Source organism: Mytilus edulis, chromosome 8 (genome assembly GCF_963676685.1).
Source record: "Mytilus edulis chromosome 8, xbMytEdul2.2, whole genome shotgun sequence".
Lineage (NCBI taxonomy): Eukaryota > Metazoa > Mollusca > Bivalvia > Mytilida > Mytilidae > Mytilus > Mytilus edulis.
Genome location: NC_092351.1, coordinates 74,874,514 through 74,894,688, shown reverse-complemented (window position 1 = coordinate 74,894,688; position 20,175 = coordinate 74,874,514). Strand labels below are relative to the sequence as shown.

At 31.4% G+C, this 20,175-nt stretch overlaps 1 protein-coding gene across 1 annotated transcript; it reads right to left on the bottom strand.

Annotated features, from left to right (window-relative positions):
• Positions 1-1,392: 1,392 nt before the first annotated feature.
• Positions 1,393-19,142, bottom strand: LOC139486262 (uncharacterized). Its single transcript, XM_071271059.1, has 12 exons — positions 18,321-19,142; positions 16,557-16,628; positions 15,235-15,372; positions 13,822-13,959; positions 13,119-13,256; positions 12,407-12,481; positions 9,815-9,934; positions 8,340-8,477; positions 7,212-7,244; positions 6,430-6,546; positions 5,361-5,394; positions 1,393-1,704 (listed from the first exon to the last, which is right to left on the bottom strand). The coding sequence occupies exons 1-12, from the start codon at positions 19,130-19,132 to the stop codon at positions 1,696-1,698; spliced, it is 1,824 nt and encodes a 607-aa protein (XP_071127160.1). The 5' UTR covers positions 19,133-19,142; the 3' UTR covers positions 1,393-1,695.
• Positions 19,143-20,175: the final 1,033 nt, after the last annotated feature.

Sequence of the window (20,175 nt, the reverse complement as noted above, 5' to 3'; positions counted from 1 at the left end):
TTTTATTATTAATTGTTTTTGGCTTTTAACTAGCTGTCAGTAACTCCGAGCACTCTCAAATCGTATTTTCTTTTAAATTTTGTATTATTTCATATTCATCTGGATCTTGTCTATATACAAGCTTTGATTATTTGTAATATCTTCTTATTTTCACTTCTTCTTAGTACATTTGTATAAACTTCAAGATTTATCTGTATTATCAAAACCGTGTTTTTTTAAGTGATTATTTACAAAGGGTTAAATATTTCGCAGTGGTGTCTTGCCATGGATTTGATTGGACTTGTTTGTTTGGTTTTTGGCCTTGAATGTTTGTCTCTAATATTTTATTACCTGTGCATTTGCATTCAGATATCGCACATCAAATTTATTCGTTCATAGTGTATAGATTTACGTGTTTTTTTTTTAATTGAGTTAAGCCTGTCAATTGATATTTTATTTTATGTTTTTCTATGTTGTGATGTTATGCTATTGTTTACGAAAACGGGAGAAGGTTTGATACCATTAAAACGTTTAATCCCGCTACAAATGTTTGCACCTGTCTTAAGTCAGGAATCTGATGTACAGTAACTGTCGTTTGTTTATGTAATTTATACGTGTTTCTCGTTTTTCGTTTCTTTATATAGATTATAATGTTATGCTACTGTTTTAGAAAAGTGAGAAAGTTTGGTACCATTAAAACGTTGAATCCCACTGTAAATGTTTGCACCTGTCCTAAATCAGGAATCTGATGTACAGTAGTTGAGATTTGTTTATGTAATGTATACGTGTTTCTCGTTTCTTGTTTTTTTATATAGATTAGACCGTTGGTTTTCCCGTTTGAATTGTTTTACACTAGTATTTTTTGGGCCCTTTATAGCTTGTTGTTCGGTGTGAGCCACGGCTCCGTGTTGAAGGCCGTACATTGACCTTTAATGGTTAACTTTTATAATTTGTTATTTGGATGAAGAGTTTTCTCATTGGCACTCACTCCACATCTTCCTTTATCTATATACTAACTAATTAATTAAACACTTTTCTGTTTGTAATAATTCTTTTATGAAAAGGGGAAAACTTTTACGTGGTTGTGTGATCCTTTTTTATCTTTTTTGCCAAAGAGAGAGTGTCATAAACTAAAATGCAGTACAGTCGGTAAATCATTCTTGTATCTCTTAAGTTTATGTACTTTCAAAACCTATTTTCTTGTAACGTATTTTATCGTTAAAAATGAATATTGCCAGTTTTTTAACATTATTCTTGACCATTTGAGAATATAACGAGCAATTTGGTAATTATATTTGCGTAATTTGTGACTTTTGCACAGAAGTAGTTTGCGCAAGAAAAACAGTGATCGGGAAAATATCTCTTTCACAGTAAATTGTCCAGTCAGGCAGTGTCAGATTCAAATGCGTGCAAACTAGAGACTTCTTTTCAAACAACAATACAGAGCAAGAAAAGAATAAGGCGAAAGAAATACAAATAATCAGTTCAAAATCAAAAGGTTTTTCCCACGGTAATTGGATGTGTCTAATATGTGAAAGATAAATTTGAAAGAAATAACATATAGTTTAAATCCAATTACTTAGTCTTCACAGTCTCATCAAAATTTGAATACAAAGTTCTACGCTGAACTGAGGATTTGTAAAAGATAGTTTAGATTTATTTATGTTTTTTTGACGCCGATTTTTATGTTTTGTTTTCTTCCATCAAGGTTCAGCTTCACTTTTTCTGAAAAAAAAGAAGATTAAATACATTTAGATAATAACATTTCGGTACTTATAAATGTACTATAATTACTAAGATAACATGTATGTTAACAGTATAGTATAACAGTATAACACAAATGTCAAAGGTGTAGGTCCAGTAAGACCCCTTTTTGGCCCCAAAATATAGCAGTTTTACAAAATTGTTAATATGTAAACTTTAAGTTATTTAATAGACAGTAAAATGGTTCGGCTACATTAATATGGGCTGGGTTTTTTACAATACAATGCACATATATATCGGGTACTAGCAAGTCATGCTAAATTACTGAAATCTTCATAATTCTAGCATTTTAGTTAAATTTTAGACGGTTTCCGTGTAAAACGAAAGTGGCCGCATTCGTGTTCATCCTAAATATTGAAATGTAAGTTGTAATTAATGATAATACATAACACATATAAAGGTTAAGGATGAACACGGATGCGGCAATTTTCATTTTTGACAAAAACTATCTGAAAAATGACATTTTTGTTGGTATATTTGGTAGATTTTTCATATTTAAGCTTGATTCGGAACGTTTTTAATGACTAAATTAGTTAAAAATTTTCACTTAAATCAATTTAATCAAATGAAATAGACACTTAAGTGTTTAAAAAGTGGTCAAAATCCTTCGTCAGATGAATCTGAGATTTGATCCTTATCTATTTGGTTGTTTTATGGAACTGAAATAAGAGAATAAAAATCAATTTTGGGACCTACGTAAGAACGTAAGAATAATGCTAGCTGTATGTCCGCTGCGGCTGGTGTTTAGAAACGAATACTTCGTTGAGCTTTACGACAACGGAATTTCAAGGGATAACGTTATTGATATAGTTCAATTGCGTAATGAGTATAAGACCTCTTTAGATAGATAGGTGTATACACAATATGCCTATCTTTACATCGTGTCTAGTTTGAACGATGTTGAAATTAATCAAGGATATGCAGTTCAACCACAACTTGTCCAAATGACATCCAAAAAAAATGTCACAAAATAAAACCAATAACAATGTTTTTGAGTTTTCTTTGTTTATTTAACGCAAAACTTTAATTTCTAGCAGTTGACTAGTAAATCGTACTAATTAAAAAAAGCAGTTTATATAAGCTCAATTAAAATTGACGAATTGTTGAATTTTTCTATAAACCTTGTGCCTCAAAATCTTAGGGTTTAGATTGTACAAGATGTTCCCGCAGCAACATCCCTTTTTTCAAGACAAAACATTTTTCATGTTTCCTCGCAAGTTTATTCTGTATGCAATTTTGAGAACTATAAAAATTCTACAATGTTTTGAATCATAACTATTTAATGTAGTAATTTTAATTTGATGCAAATATGCATCCGATTGAGTATGAATGTTGTTTTCTTGTATTCGATAATTTCATCCTTGTAGATACCATTGTTTCTGTTGAAGTCGAATTAAGAAGGATCAATTGTTCATATTTCTTTCAAATGACATCCATGTTTTAAGAAGTTTCCTGATTGAAATATATTTTTGTCATTATTTATTGCATCAGATTACATGCACAATAACATTAACGGTACCAATTTTTCTGCACCAGATGCGTATTTCGACAATACATGTCAGTGATGCTTGTGGCTAAAATATTTGATATCCAAAGATTTACAATGTAATGATTTATGTTACGGATTACAAATGTGTCGAGGCTTGTGATTTGATAACAACACAGAGATGTCAGTATACATTCAGGAAACTGCCGGGGTATATACGACGTTTTTATCCCCAATTGGAACCTCATAAACGTCATCATAACACCGGTTACCATGTGACGTAGTCAAAAGATATCAGTCTGTCAGAGGCTCACAGAGGGAAAATAATGACTTGCTTCAGTCAATAATTCATTTTTGATACAAAATCACGCAATTAACACTTTTAATACTTAAATTTAATGTTGAAAGTGTTATTATAAATTATTATATACACGATAAAATTACGTTCACAGCAAATTAGAAAATCCTTCGCGTACGCCGAACATATCAGGTTGTGTTTTTCAACTTATATATGTGTTGTCAACAAATCCTGCACTGGAAAATAACATTAAGTCAGGGGTAATCCGTAATATATGTGTAATTCAGGTCTCAGAAAGGGTATATACTGTGACATTCCCGGCTTAGGGCTTATATCCCCTTCGCCTTCGGCTCAGGGGATATAAACTCCAAGCCGGGAATGTCACAGTATATAGGTGTCATACCACCAATTAAAAGTCCCTATCTGTTCAACCAAATTTTGCAAAAAGTAAAATCACAAAAATACTGAACTCAGAGGAAAATCAATTTGGAAAGTCCATAATCACATGGCAAAATCAAAAAACAAAACGCATCAAAAACGAATGGACAAGAACTGTCATATTCCTGACTTGGTACAGGCCTTTTCACATGTAGAAAATGGTGGATTAAACCTGGTTCTATAGCGCTAACCCTCTCACTTTAATAACAGTCTCATCAAATTCCGCTACATTTACATGATGCGTTAAATAAACAGTCACAATTAATAAAATCGTCAAAATATGGGTACATCAGTCGTCATCGTATAACAGTTTTAAAAGGAACAATTTAACAGGACACAAAAACATCTACTATCTACGAACACATGGATTGATTTGAGTGTCTGACGTCAGAAAAATTATATACGTCACATAAATTTGTCGTTACATGTGCATACAATAGTTATCAAAAGTACCAGGATTATAAACAATTTTAAAATTTACATAGGCAATGAACGCATACAGGGTTCGAAAATCAAAAGTATGTAAGAATAAATTACAAAAATAGACAGAGATTCAAACTAGTCCAATTTTCACAGCTTTCTAAATATTTTACCTTAAGTTTAACTTCATAGAAACTAGGTATATCCTGAATTGTACCTGTCTCACCTTTCTGAATGCGTATTTTCAACATGCATTCAAAATCATATAAGAAAGAAGAGACCTCCCGAAAGGAGGTACCACTAAAAATAACCCCTGGTTTTCTGGAAATCTTAAATTAGTATACCATGGAGCGCATTAATCCTCAATTTTACACGCAGACTCCTAGACAGGTAAAATTTGGCTCAAAATGGTCTTACTATATTTCTCTTTCAACAAAAGTTTCTTTTCTGCAAATTTGTTGGTTAGTTTAGGTGAACAATGACATCAAATGCACTATTTTTTGTCCGAGTAGGCCTACTTTCACATACGTTCTAAATTTGAGGGAGTAATTAGTGGTATGACACCTATATACCCTGTCTGAGACCTGAATAACATATAATATTAGGTATGAGATGATAATTTATTCCTTCTGTTCTTTCTATGATACACATCCCCAGTATCAAACAGTGTGATTTGTACATTGTAAAATAGCAACTAAAGAAAACTGTTGTATTTCATCAGTGAGATAATACCGGAGGTAGACAAAGTAAAATATAAATGGTCAATATTAAAAATATTGAAAAAAGAACATTTTTATCTATATATAAACGATGCCAACTTTACTGCACAAGACTCGCATTCCAACAATATTTGACACTACAAAATATTCAAAATCTAAAGCGTTGGTATAACCTTTGAAGACCTTACCAGCCCGACAAAAGTTCTTTTTATTGTCAATTAAGTGTATTCTCATATTTGGATCAAAAATTACTTACTCGTCCTTGTTGCTTGTGTTTATCTTTTTCTAATCTAAAAAAACGAATGATAAATTCTAATGCAATAAATATAATTAAAATGAAATCACCTTACATTCATAAGGATAAAATTAATGGAAACATGATTAATATTAAAATCATTGAACCAATTAAATTGAGAATGGAAACGGGGAATGTGTCAAAGAGACAACAACCAAGTATATTTGATTGCTTAAGAATTAAAAAATAACATACATTGTTGTCTTTTATTAATTATTCGATTCATTTTTTCAATAGGGAATTTACTCAAATTATGGATTGTTGTAAAAAAAAACTATGTTGTCAAAACTGTACCTAATGAAAAACGTTAATTCATATTCACCGTTTTTGAATCGAATGAATTCTGGTTAATGTTTTCAAAAGTGCACACTTTTTAGTTCAATGTAGTGTTTCTGTTGTTTCGGTGTCAAAATGTACTACAATGTATTGTTTATTTGCGTAATTCTCTGTCCTGATGTTCTTGTATTTGTGCTGTATTCCTGTCATCTAATGGTGTAATTTTAGTGTTGTATCTAACATCGCCAAAAAAGTGCAAGCTTTGGCTAGCCATAAAACCAGGTTCAAACAACCATTTGTTAAAACCAAGTCAAGAAAATGGTCATTGTTATATTATAGTTCAAATCTGTGTGTGTTGCATTTAAGTGTTGGGTTTCTGTTGTGCTCTTATACTTGATGTGTTTCCTTTAGTTTAATTTGTAACCTGGATTTGTTTTTTCCTCAATCGATTTATGAAAATTCGAACAGTGGTATACTACTATTGCCTTTACTTAGCAAAATCGCTGTAAACATTATAGTCATACACATTTTTGGGTTTTTTTTTATTAATGAAGTCGTTATTTCAGTTTTGGTTCCTTTATATGTTTTGAAGGTTAGTGTGAAGTCTATTTTAACAGAACTAGTACACACTTTTATTGAGGGGACAGCTGAGGAGCACCTCTGTTTGTGATTTCTATCTGCCTTTTGATTGGATTGTTGCCTCTTTGACACATTCGCCATTTCAATTCTCAATTATAAGTAAATGATAACTTACTGTGAATTTAAATCATTTACAATGTACTGTAAAGACTCTTTCTCAGCTTCCAATCTCTTAAACTGTCTTTCTTTCTTTTCTAAAATTTCTTTGGAATGTATTTCGGAAAGTTTTACCCTGAAGCAAATACAGTCTCTAGTTTAAAATTCTAATCCGATATAGATTTTGCATCAGATCAGTAATCGGGGATTTGGTACTGACATAATATATCATTATTAAGTTTTTGGTTCGTGTTGCTTAGTATTTAGATTTGAAAGACGAGTTTTGTGTACTCTCGTTTGTCTGTTTGTCTTTTTCTTTTTAGCCCTGGCGTATTCGGTTTATTCAAGATAGTGTTCTAAACAAAAGTTTAATTGTGCTTAATGTCCTCTTTATGTAGAGTACAAATCACTGTTATGAATACGAAATATATAGGCAACACGACAGGGAACAAGAGAAGTAAGATTTGCTTCCCTTTCCGGAGCACCTAAGAGCATCCAGTTTTGATGGGGTTTGTATTGACCAGTCTTTTGTTTTGTATGTTGTTTTGTTTAATATTTTTATTTGTTTGTGTATTTCTTCTTTCATCCATGGCATGGTCAGTTCATTTTTTACTTATGCGCTTGAATGGGCCTTTGGTGTCATCGTCTCTCTTTTAAAAACTCTGACTAACATGCATTATAGTTAACCTAATATAATATTATAAGCAGATTTCTACTGTTAATAAAAATATATAAAATTGATGAGTAGTTTAATTCCATCTGAAAAAAGTGAAATTACATTAGGAAAATAATCATACATACCACTCTTTTGACTTAAGTTTCTCTTTTTCTAGTCTGAAAAGCAGAATGAAGAGAGAAATGAAAGATACATATGACTTTATATTTTTTTTTAAAACACGCCATAAATTTGGAATATTTATTTTGAAACATTTTTTTTCAAAATGATATATCAATCTAATATCATTCTAAATGAAAATAATTGTTGGTTTTTAAATAATACAGAACAATAAATACATTGTACAACGTACCATAGTCTTTTAGTTATTCCAAATTAAATCATAATCAAAATGGAGAGTTTATGAAAAATTAATAGGGTTAGTTTTGTTACTATGTTTTTGAAATTAATTTGATCAGAAGTACAATATATACCGGAAATTAATATGAAATTGATTTTGTAGTTTTGTTATTTCTAATTGTCATTATTGTGATAATTTATTTCTGCATTATGTAAACAAAAATGGTTATAAATGAATGTTTCCACAATAAGTTTATGTTTAAGGTAATACGGTTTATGAAAAGACAAAATTTTAGATGCTTAACTCAAATCTTAGCAATTATTTTATTTTATTTTAATATAACTTTCGGAGATTGCCAGCGAAACAACTATTTAACAGACTTACCTTAAATTTAATGGTATGTTCTTGAACCCAGTTTTTGTAACTAACTGATACATTTCATATGTTTTGCAATATAAGATAACATTAGCGAGATTTTCTCGCTGCGTTGAAGACCCGTTGGTAGCATTAGCTAGAGGTATAGTTGGAGGGTTGACATCTCACACGACATGGTAATGCCTGTCCCAAGTCAGGGGCCTCTATCCTTTGTTTGTCTTGTAGAATATTTAATTTCAAGTTCATTTATATATTTCGGATTTTAGTATGACGTCCATTTCACTGAACTAGTACACATTTTTTTGGAGGCCAGCTGAGGAACACCTCCGCGTGCTGGATGTTTTCGATGCGTTGAAGACCCATTGGTGACCTTCGGCTGTTATCTGCTCTTTGGTCAGGTTGCTGTCTCTTTAACATATTCCCTATTTCCATTCTCAATTTTAAATATCAAAAAAGTACATGTAATATATTATGAAAGAATATATAAGATACATCTTTGTTTTCTTTTAGTGCTTAACATGTCAAAACTGTTGCTTACTGGCTTTTTATATCATTTAACAAATCTTGCAAAGACCGTTTTTCTGCCTTCATCACTATATGAGTGTCTTGCAATCTCTTTATTTCTTTTCCATTTTCTTCTAAAATTTGTTTGAATTGTTTTTCAGAAAGCTTAAATCTGAAACAAAACATCCTCTTATTACAAAATATAAGCATATTTGCATAAATAAAGGCAACGGTAGTATACCGCTGTTCAAAAGTAATAAATCGAATACGAGAATTTAATCCGGGTAACACACGGAATAATTGATAACAAGTGCAATATTCTATACTTGGTAGAGGGAATTTTAAGAAAAATGGTGGTTGAACCTGGTTTTATGGCTCCCGCTTATAAAGCAAAATTATAGAAAACCGCTAAAATGAAAACACTACGTGAAAGGGATACAGTACAAACGAGCGAAAGAAAACTCAGCACAGAGAAACACATGAATAAATAATATGATAGTACATTACAACATGTAAGCCGCAAAATATCACCGGACATCTTGAATTGATTAACGACAGCAAAGAAAATCACAAAAAGTGACATATTTTCAATGTTAATTTGAAATTTCTACAATTATATGAAACGAGATAAAAAAAAATCACAGTTACTTTCAGAATACATGCAATTCTAGAAATAATTGTCATAATTATGGTGGTCAAAAAAGGATATTCAAAATTAATGTTATGACGACGTCATAATAAGTTAAACACAATGTTTTATCCTCAATTTTTTTAATTAAGTAAAAAAACAAAATATGAGGCATATGTGAAATGTACCGAAAATACAAAAACCAAACTACACACGATATGACGTAACCTTACAGACAAAAACGAAACTTCATAAATAGTGTATAACAGCTAGTTCATCATCTCAGTGTTTCAGTTCTTAGAGGATAATATGCCTTCCAATGGATATTTTATCGTGTGTTTTTCTATGTTGTGATGTAATGCTATTGATTCAGAAAAAGGGATAAGGTTTGGTACCATTTAAACGTTTAATCCCGCTGCAAATGTTTGCACCTGTCCTAAGTCAGGAATCTGATGTACAGTAGTTGTCGTTTGTTTATGTAATTTATACGTGTTTTTCGTTTCTCGTTTTTTAAATAGATTAGACCGTTGGTTTTTCCGTTTGGGTGGTTTTACACTAGTAATTTTGGGGCCCTTTATAGCTTGTTGTTCGGTGTGCAAAATTACGATAGACAGAAACATGACCAGAGGTTGAAAAAAAGAACATACATTAAAGCAGCACTCCATAAAACATTCCAGACATGAGCCATACATACAGTAATTCCTACTTAAATTAAAAACTACTCGATTTCGCAAATTTTAGTAAACGTATAACAAATATATTACTGTGTATTTTAAATGGACATAACTGTTTTCACTTAGTAAGTAAAATATCTAAATGTTTGCTTACTTGTTTTGCTATCATGTATATTATGCACGTGACATATCTAAAATGACACTTACTTGTTGTCCCTTTTATTTAACAGATCTTGTAAAGATTGTTTTTCTGCTTCTAATAAGTTTTGATTGTCTTCTAATCTGTTTCTCTCTTTTTCTTTGGATTCTGTTTCAGAAATCTTGAATCTAAAAATAAATGATACTTTGTGTCTTAAGTGTATTCGTTTGCCATGTTTTGGGATATTTGTCCGAATTTCGGAATTTTAGGGTTTTATCCATTTGAATGCCTTAACAATATTTGCCCATTGACCCTCATTTTTCGTTTTATAAATCTTTTACATGAATAATTATAAGTCATCTGTAAAAGTCTTATAAATAAAGGCAACAGTTTTTCTATTGTCGGGTTGTTGTCTCTTTGACACATTCCCCATTTCCATTCTCAATTTTAACAGTAGTATACCGCTGTTCAAAACTCATAAATCCATGGACAAAAAACAAAATCGGGGTAACAAACTAAAATTGCGGGAAACGCATTAAATATAAGAGGAGAACAACGACACAACATTAAAATGTAACACACACAGAAACGGACTAAGCAATAGACAAAATGAGAATAACAAATATAACATCAAAACCAAATACATGAATTTGAGATAAATGAGTACCATGACACGTCTTATAGTAATTTGAATTCACACTAAAAAATAAGAGAAAACAAACGACACAACGGAAACACAACGTTAAAATGTAACACACTCAGAAACGAACTATAATATAAGAATGTCCATATTTCTGACTTGGTACAGGACATTTTTAAAGGAAAAAATGGTGGGTTGAACCTGGTTTTGTGGCATGCCAAACCTCCCTCTGTGATGGTCATGTGAAATATAACATTAAAATGACAACACAACATTACAGGACTACAATATAAATAAATAGGAGAACATAATTGACAAACAAACACACGAATATTAGCAAACAAAAGGCAACAAGTTTAAAATTTGATTACGCCAGAAGTGCATTTTGTCCACATAAGACTTACTAGTGACGCCCATATACAAAAGTTTGAAAGCCGAAACAAGTATAAAGTTGAACAGAATCGAGGACCAAAAGTTCAAAAAAGTTGTGCCAAAAACGGCCAGGGTTATAAAATCTTTGTTATTTTTTTTTTATATATTTTTGAGAACAGAAATAAAGGCATTGTATACCGATGTTCAAAACTCATAAATCGATAGAAAAAAAAACAAATCCGGGTAACAAACCAAAACCGAGGGAAACTTCTCAATGATAAAGCTTTGAAAAATTAAGAGAGAACATTTTCCCGCCAAAATTTCAATGGCTTATATCTCAAAAATAAGCACATTGACCTATATATTTATTTTTTTGGCTTTTATGGTTCCTTTTATTAATCCTCTATCAATATATACTTGTGTGATGTATTTTGAAACTGAGTAGCAAACCTCCTTAAGTCATTTGGGTAGTTCTTGTTTCGAATTTGTGGTAAGTTGTGGAAAGCTTTGTGTCATCTGATGAGTATAGCCTGTTGCCACATATTTGTATAGTTTTATGTTATGTTGCTCTGTTAAATCAATGTCCACATTTAAGCAAGGTGAAATATGTCCTTTGGACTTTCATTTGACTCATACTAGGTAACATTGATAGGTATTATATGCAATGACTATGTATGTTAGATAAATAACTTAAAAACATGAGGGAAAAATCAAATTTGATCACAATTTTCAATCTATGTAGCTTAAATTCTAGCATACAATTTTAGTGATCAGGCTTTTATGGGACTAGTTAAGCTAATTTTTTTGTTACGTGACTTTGACATCTTCAAATTGATATGGCAAATGTATTTTTAATGGCAGCAAATCTACACCAGGGGTAAAAATTAAACTAAGACAAATTTGCAAACACAGCAATAGCTCAGCACAAAATACAACACTAAAGATATGAGTAACTGAAACCATAGTTTACTCTTGTTCTAAATTTGATGACCAAAATATCAAATCCTCTTTACAAATATGGAAAACAGCATGTGAACCAATTCTGTTATAAATTTAAGAATGTTATGTTTATGTTAATTGTCATGGAATCTGAGTTAAAACTGTACATGAGTTGTAGATTACACAAAATACACATGTAGATACCACATTGGGTAATATTTTTTTTTAAAAACTGCTAATTTCCCAATTATGAAAATAGGAACAATAGTTATCAAAGGTACAATGATTATAATTCAATACGAGAGACATGCGTTTCGTCTACATAAGAATCATCAGTGACGCTCAGATTAAAATAGTTATAAAGCCAAACAAGTACAAACCTGAGGAGCATTGAGGACCTAAAATTTCAAAAGCGTGTACCAAGTTATAATCCTGTTACCTGTGATAACTATTGTCTACGGTAAACTTATAAAACCATTAAATGATTAAATGATAGCAATGGCACAATTGCACATTTTGAGCGATTTGTATGTAAAGTTTCATAAATCTAGGATAAAACGTTATTGACTCTGAATATTGGAGTAAATGTACTATAATTATTATGAAATATATTTGGTTTTAGACACAGATTGCCTATCGTTGCTTTCTGGCTTTTTGTATCATTTAGTAGATCTTGTAGAGACTTTTTTCTGCTTTCATCACTACATACCTGTCTTCCAATCTCTTAAGTTCTATTTCTTTTTCTTCTAAAACGTCTTTGTATTGGTTTCCAGAAAGCTTTAACCTAAAAGAAAACAGCAAACTATTTTACTTTGATACATGTATCAGCTTTTTCATCAGCTTAGTAATCAGTGCTTCGGTATTGATATACATTTTATTACTTGATCCCATACCGTTCTAAATTTTCAATTAATGAGTTAAGATATAATTAAGAAAACCTTTTCAAAATCGACATAAGCGGGATTTGGCTATTATTCTTAAGGGATTTTGTGTTTGGTAAAAGAAGGCAACAGTAAATTACAAATGTAAAAAAAAACTAATTATACGATCAAAAGTCAATCTGACAAACTCTCACTTAAAATTGAATCTTATTGATTCTGACTATTTTATTAAATATTATATTATAAAAGTTTGGGGTATATGCCATATACATGTTATATCATTTATATGGTCATAATTATTAATTAACTGTTCACAAAACATTGCAGTTTTGAAATACTAAGGCTTTTCTACCTCAAAAATGGATTACCATAGTTGTTTTTTGGCAACAGTTTTCGGAAATGTTGGTTCTCAATGCTGTTCAGCTACTAACAAAAAAGAAATGCCCGTCTGACGCAAATACAAAATATTAATCCTAGTGTCTATGACAAGTTTATTTATTGGTTATCACTTCACCTTTAATATTTTTAAAGGTTGCATACCTGCTTTGTATATCACTCAATTGATCTTGTAAAGACTCTTTTTCCACTTTCAACACTTTATTAGTGTCTTCCAATCTCTTTATTTCTTTGTCTTTTCTTTCTAAAACGTCTTCGGATTGTTTTTCAGAAAGCCTTAACCTGTAAAACAACCTCTTATTGCAAACTAAGTATAATTGTATATAGGCTGAGAAATCAGCGCTTCGATACTGACATACATGACCACATTGGTTAAGCAAGAAATCAATAAGAACATCTACTGCAAATTGAACTTAGAAAATTTATTTTAAGACTTTTTTTAGCGTGAAAATACAAATACTCCAACATTTCTTTTAAAAAATATTATTATCTATAACGTATTCCACTCTACGGAACTGGCATATTTGATACCATACCTTTCGTTATAATTGCCATGGATAAAGTAAGATATTATTATTAAGAAACCCCACTTGAAAGAGGGACGAAAGATACCAGAGGGACAGTCAAACTTAAAGTATACCTTAGAAGGTAAAAACTAGCATTGTCATAAGGCACAGATAATCACCTATGTTCATGATAAAACATACGATCAATACGAATCTAATAATTCAAACATGAATACGCTTTTCTTATTCTGATCATTTGGTTTAATGTAGTATAATGAAAGTTTTGAGGTTTACCCATTCTTTTTTTGCTTAGCATTTAAAACTTATTAACGGTTGCTTACTGTCTTTCTATATCATTTAACAGATCATGAAGAGTCTCGTTTTCTGCTTTCGTTACTTCATGAGTGTCCTCCAATGTCTTTAATTCTTGTTCTTTCTTTTCTAATAATTGTTTGGATTGTTGTTCGGAAAGCTTCAACCTTAAAAAAAAGCAAGGTATGTCATTTTCAAACTATTATCATGATGTTTCAGAACATATTTGTTTCATTTTATAAAAAAAAAAATTAATTGATCTACAGGTTTGAAATTTCAGATGTCAGTCCAAAAATATTAAAGAACAAAAATCTATGCTAGTTACACTTCTATCTGGACAATAGCATTTTATAGTGCAACTCTGCTTATATGTTTGTTTTTACATATACTTTCGACTTTCGACTTTTTTCTACTTTTATTACTTTACTAATTTAAAAAAAAACAATCTCGGGTTCTTTTGATATACAATTGTAAGATATTCTAACATGACGTCCTTCAAACGCTTTGAGTACACATCCGTTGTAAAATATAAATATATTGCATTGGTTGTTCCGATCGTACTCCCACGTCATATGTTTTTTATGAGTGAAGTACCCGTCGTCATAGAATGATGACGTTATAGTTTGAGCATTTTACGGGGAAATACACGCTTTTGATACCGAAAATCATCACAACAAGGAAACGTAAACAAACGATGCTAAAATGTGGTATAAGACCATTTTTATATACATAGAAGACATATAAGTAGGTTATCATTAAAATTCATCAACATCTATCTAAATATAAGTTTTGTGAATAGTTTATGCATGTCACTTATTCTGTTTGCTCCGTTCTTTTACGCCAATCTAAAAGTGCGTTAATTTATGGAAACGGCAAATAACGGCCTCCACCTAGAGCGCTTCGATCCAAAAAAATTGCCGTATTTGTCCTTTTAGAATCGAAATAATTCATGGGGGCTTGAATATATCTAGATTTTACCACGGGTTGTCCCTTAATGCCGATATTTTAACCCTCGCTATCGCTCAGGGTAAAATATTTGTCATAAAGGGCCAACCCGTGGTAAAATAACGATATCTTCAAGCCCCCATGAATTATTTCTGAAATATAAAGTAGTGTATTACTGTGATGATCGGACTCTTATTTACTCTATACAACTCATCCATAGGTTGTAGTGAAATTCTAGTAATATTATTGCATGCACCATAAATAAATATATTTCATAAGGAAGCCCAGACGAGTACATCGTAATAAGAAGGACAATCACCGTAGCCAGAATTTTCTAACTACAAACATTCAATCCACAATTATAGACAAAACTAAAAAGTGATTGTTTGATTATAAAAGTTTCAAAAATAGACAGTAATATTTTACATAGTTTTTACCACTTCCTGACCCTCATTTGATATACCAGATGGCTTATATAATACAAATTGGGTACCTACTTGTTTCCCATATCACTTAAAAGATCATGTAAAGATTCTGTGTTTGTTATCAGTATTTTTGTTGTGTCTTTCAAGCTCTTCATTTCTTCGTCGATCTGTTCCAAAATCTCCTTGGATTGTTTTTCAGAAAGCTTTAACCTGAAAATAAATTGTGTTTATTTGAAAGTAATTTGATTTTGAACGAAACGCGTTTTCTGATCGGCTGACAGTGTTTTGTCTATCAGCTCATAGACAAAATTTTGTCATGTGACAATGACATCACCAACGTTTTTTCATGATTTCCTCCGGTTTAAAATGGAATTTAGAATCAAATTTTAAGGAATGACTGTAATATTTTTTCTGTCTATTTGATATTACATCAAAAAAGTGTAAGCACGCGGGTTGTTCAGTGTACATCATATTTTTTTATGTTTTTTCTTCATAGACAGAAAACATATTACAGTCATTCCTTAAGTAACTACTGTGGATACATTTTTATTCGTTGGATACCAATTTTCGTGGGTTTTGCGGCTACAGCTGATCCAAAAATTCAAATAGTAAACGAATAATATATGTGTAATAGGCTTTGTATAAAGATATTCACAAAACCACGAAATCAATTATCAACGAAAATGGAAGTTTTCAGCAAACTGCAAAAATTGTTACCCCAAAAAAAAATGAATCCAGAGTGTAGGCAAAAATCAAATGGCTTTCTTTATATGAGTTCACTTCATAAAACGTTGAATAGATTTTTGATGGTTTTCGCACATATCTTTTTGGTGATATTTAACCAGGAGGTATACTACAGTTGCCTTCATATATTTAGTAACAAGTTAATTCAAAGCCTGCTATGAATCGAAATTGCATACAACTGTACATGATTGATGAGTTATGCCTCTCATAAGACCAACAATTTAGAATTAATTCAACATTCATATCATCTTGAAACTATCACTGAACAAATATATCTTATGATTTGTTGCCTTATGCTATAGCTCATGTTATATTGCCTACAATAAAATAGTATTTTGTTTATTTTGGCCAGGATAAACATATTAAGTTGATAAGTGTTAAAAAAGTGTTGTATGGGTCTTCCCAACTTGATTAGTTATTACTTCATATTGACGTAATTTATGATACTACGAAGCACTCAGTTAATTTTTAGAAAAGATCAAATTGTATCTCTTTTATGTTTTGAAGAAGCTTTCAAGAACTTTTTTTTCTATTTGTGAAATACCTTAAAGACAAGGGTAGATCGATCGTTGTTCTGTCGTTAGAACATTAACTATAACAAATTTAGTTACCATTCTATCTTTAGATGATCAGTCTTAATTGTATCATACCTCTCGTTTTCTTTTATTAACCTTGGTAGTTGATCTTTGTAGAAGTGGTATGGTTTGATCTGTGCAGAATCACTGAAAGAAATAAAAATTTTAGGAATATGACATTGGTTATATATATATACATATACATAAATCATTGAAGTCTTCCCTGCTTTGTCTTGGCGAAAGATAATCCCGGACAATATTACAAACAATTACCGAAACTACTATCCGATACTTTTTTCATCGTACATCACTGCCTGGGATTTATCAACGATTTTTTTTTAATTTGGTGAGACACCAGACGGGGGCAATGTGTGGGCAAGATATGTTTACCCTCCAAAGACACCCAGTTATGGGTTGTGTTTCACAGTGATGTTTTCTTTCTGTTTTCTTTTTTGTCACATCGTTTTCTCTCCACTTATAAGCAGACAACATCCACCTCCGAACCCAAACGTGTGCTTCAAATGGTCCCTAAACAAAAATGTACACTATAGTTCAGTGATAATGGACGTCATAATTATGTAACTCCGAAATATATAAAAGAAACTTAAATTAAAAATCATACAATACTAACAAAGGTTCATACTCTCCTAACTTGGGACAGGCACAAAAATGCGGCGGGGTTAAAAATGTTTTTTGATATCGCAACCCTCCCCCCCCCCCCGATACCTGAAACAAAAATAGAAAAAAAACCAAACACACAACAAATACGCACAGTAAAACTCAGTTTAAAAGAAATCTGAGTCTGATGTCAGAATGGTAACAAAAGAAATTAAACAAAATGACAATGATACATAAATGAACAAAGGAATACTAGCAGTTACTGACATGCCAGCTCCAGACTGATTGAAAGATTATATCTGCATCGTATGAATATTAAGCACAATCCCCCCGTTAGGGGTTAATTATTGTACCCTAATAAAATATATGGGAAGAACATAACCCGTATCATAACAACAACTGGTTTTAGAATAAATGTGTCTAAATCTATTTATAATGATTTACTTATATGACACTCTTTATCTGTTTTGGTTTTTACTTTTAAACCGAAAATTGTTCCGCAATCTAACAAAAATATTCCAAATATCCCTCATTTTCATACATAATTTGTCAACTATACAGCTGTACATGTATACATCATTAATCAAATTAATAATAATTGTAATAAAATCAATAAAACATCGTGTCAGTGAACAAATGATTAAATCAGTTATGAATGGTATTTTAAATAAATTTTGATATTGATTTAAATATTTTAGTCACGGTTGCTTAATAGAGAAGTATGACCTTATACTATTAGTCTTTCTTTCCTTTGATAATGTCTATTGCCAATTGGTTATTTTAAACCTTAAAATTTTTCTCACTGTTGAACTTATGCCGCGTGTCCCAGAAAATGACCCATAGAGTCGCTTGCAAAATAGGCAACTGTTTTTACAGTTAGTCATACAAATTCTATACATGTGCATGGTTTTTTTAGCTTGCCAAAAACCTGTATATTTTATATGATGCATTGTGGTAATCAGTTGGGTTTTTTCATTCATGTACAATTTTATTTATTTATTTGTTTATGCATTTATTTTAATATTTGTTAAAGGGATCATTAAAAGTTATTATAGCCTCGTAAGTAGTCTGTCGAAATCTAAGGACGATGAAGGAAGTTTTGTACGTTTTTTCTCCAATATAAAATTTCAAATTACAATGCTCGTTAAAGGGGAATGGTTCCACCTCTAACCAACAAGGGGAATAAACCTTGTTTTAGAATGGAACAAATTAATATACTACCTCTTTTCGAATTGACTGGTTATGCCGTCTATGAGATCTTCTACAAATAAATTCCTGTCGAAGTGTGATGGTGGTTTGCATTTATTTGGTCCTTGATCAAGATCTTCAAAATCTACAATTTTGCCCTTCAAGTTTGTATATGCCGTGAGTAACGTTAATGCATGTTTTTCTTCAATTAATTTTTCAAAAGAAGATTTCACCTCTAAACATCTGTTATGAATATGTTTTCTATTGGCTAAGTCTATTTTCAGCCGTTCTTCCTCCAAATGTTTGAAACCCTCAATGTTAGTTATTTTCATGTCACTTTTCGAATTTATAACTTGGTTTACCTCTGTTATAGCAAGTTTGATCTCTTTCACAACATATTTTGCTTGATTTTCTATTTCTGGTAAATGATTGTTTTCAATTTCATTTATAATGGTTGACGATTTCGCTAATTCTTCTTTCATTTTAACAACATGTACTTCTGCTTCTTTTTTCATTAATTTCGCACGGTCTTTCATTGTCGAAAAGGTATCCCCACTATGTGTAGTTGTCACACATTCTTGGCATATCAATACTTTGCAACTTGTGCAATATAATGAAAAATCTGTATTGTGTTCCTTGCAGTTTGGTATATTTTTTAACGAAGTGAGGTCAACACATTTTAAATCCGTAACAATGTGTTTTTTGTTTGCAGCAATACAATCGTGTTTATTAGTTCTACATGGTTTACACAAAGCTTTTTTACATTCATAACAATAGTAAATAGTATTATTTTGTCCACAAAGAATACATTTTGGTTGTATCGAGACCTGTGCGTTCGTTGCCATTTTGTCAAGAATGAGGAAGTTGTTTGCATGCCGTGACATCGATATAATCACTGTACAACAACGGGTGAATCGTACAGGCAATTTATTCTTGGTTATGTTTGTTAACCACGTTTAGGTTAATACAACTCACATTTAGTTTTAGTAGAGAAATCATGAATGTGGTTAAAATATGCTTTGTGTGAATCAGAAAGTTTAAAAGAGGGGGCGAAATATACCCGATGGACATTCAAACTCATAGGTCAAAAATAAACTGACATCGCCATGACTAACAAATAAAAAGACAAACATAAAAATAGCACACAAAACACAACAACATAGAAAACTAAAGGCTCTGCAACACGAACATCACCAAAATATTCAAATTAATTTTAGTGTTTGTGTTTGGATGTGAAGTTTATCTGTTCAGTGTATGATAACACGTGATTGTTTATCTGTTAATGTTATTGATTTAAGCCATTTGAATTATTTTTAATATTATATCTGTCTAAAGTTATATACTATTTCAGGTTTAGAGAGCCGTGGTGTAGTGATTAGTGCATCGGACTACTAACACAAAGATTCCTGGTTCGATTTCCGTTTGGGATGAAAATTTCAGGAACTCAATTTTCGGCTCTCCTTTGACACCATTTGCGAGTGTGGTCTTAAGGAAACGATGATAGTCCGTCGGTAGGGGACGATAAATGGCTGACCCGTGTTAAGAAAGAGCCATATCTCTTGCACTTAAAAGACACCCTTGAAGATTTTGAAAAAGAGTAGGCTAATGCCGCTACAAGGCAGCACTCGCACCCGCAAAGTGAAAAGGGATTAATATAAGTTGCAAAAACTTGTTTCCCAATCCACTCTAAATAAATATGTTTAAACTAAAAAAAAAATATTTCAGGTTAGGGTGACGGTTTGTGCCTGTTGAAACATTTAAACCCGCTGCACCTGTTATAAGTTAGAAACCTGTTGTTAAAAATTGTCGTTTGTTGATGTGGTTCATGAGGGTAAAAGTAGTATACCGCTGTTCAATAGTCATAAATAGATTAAGCAATAACACATCC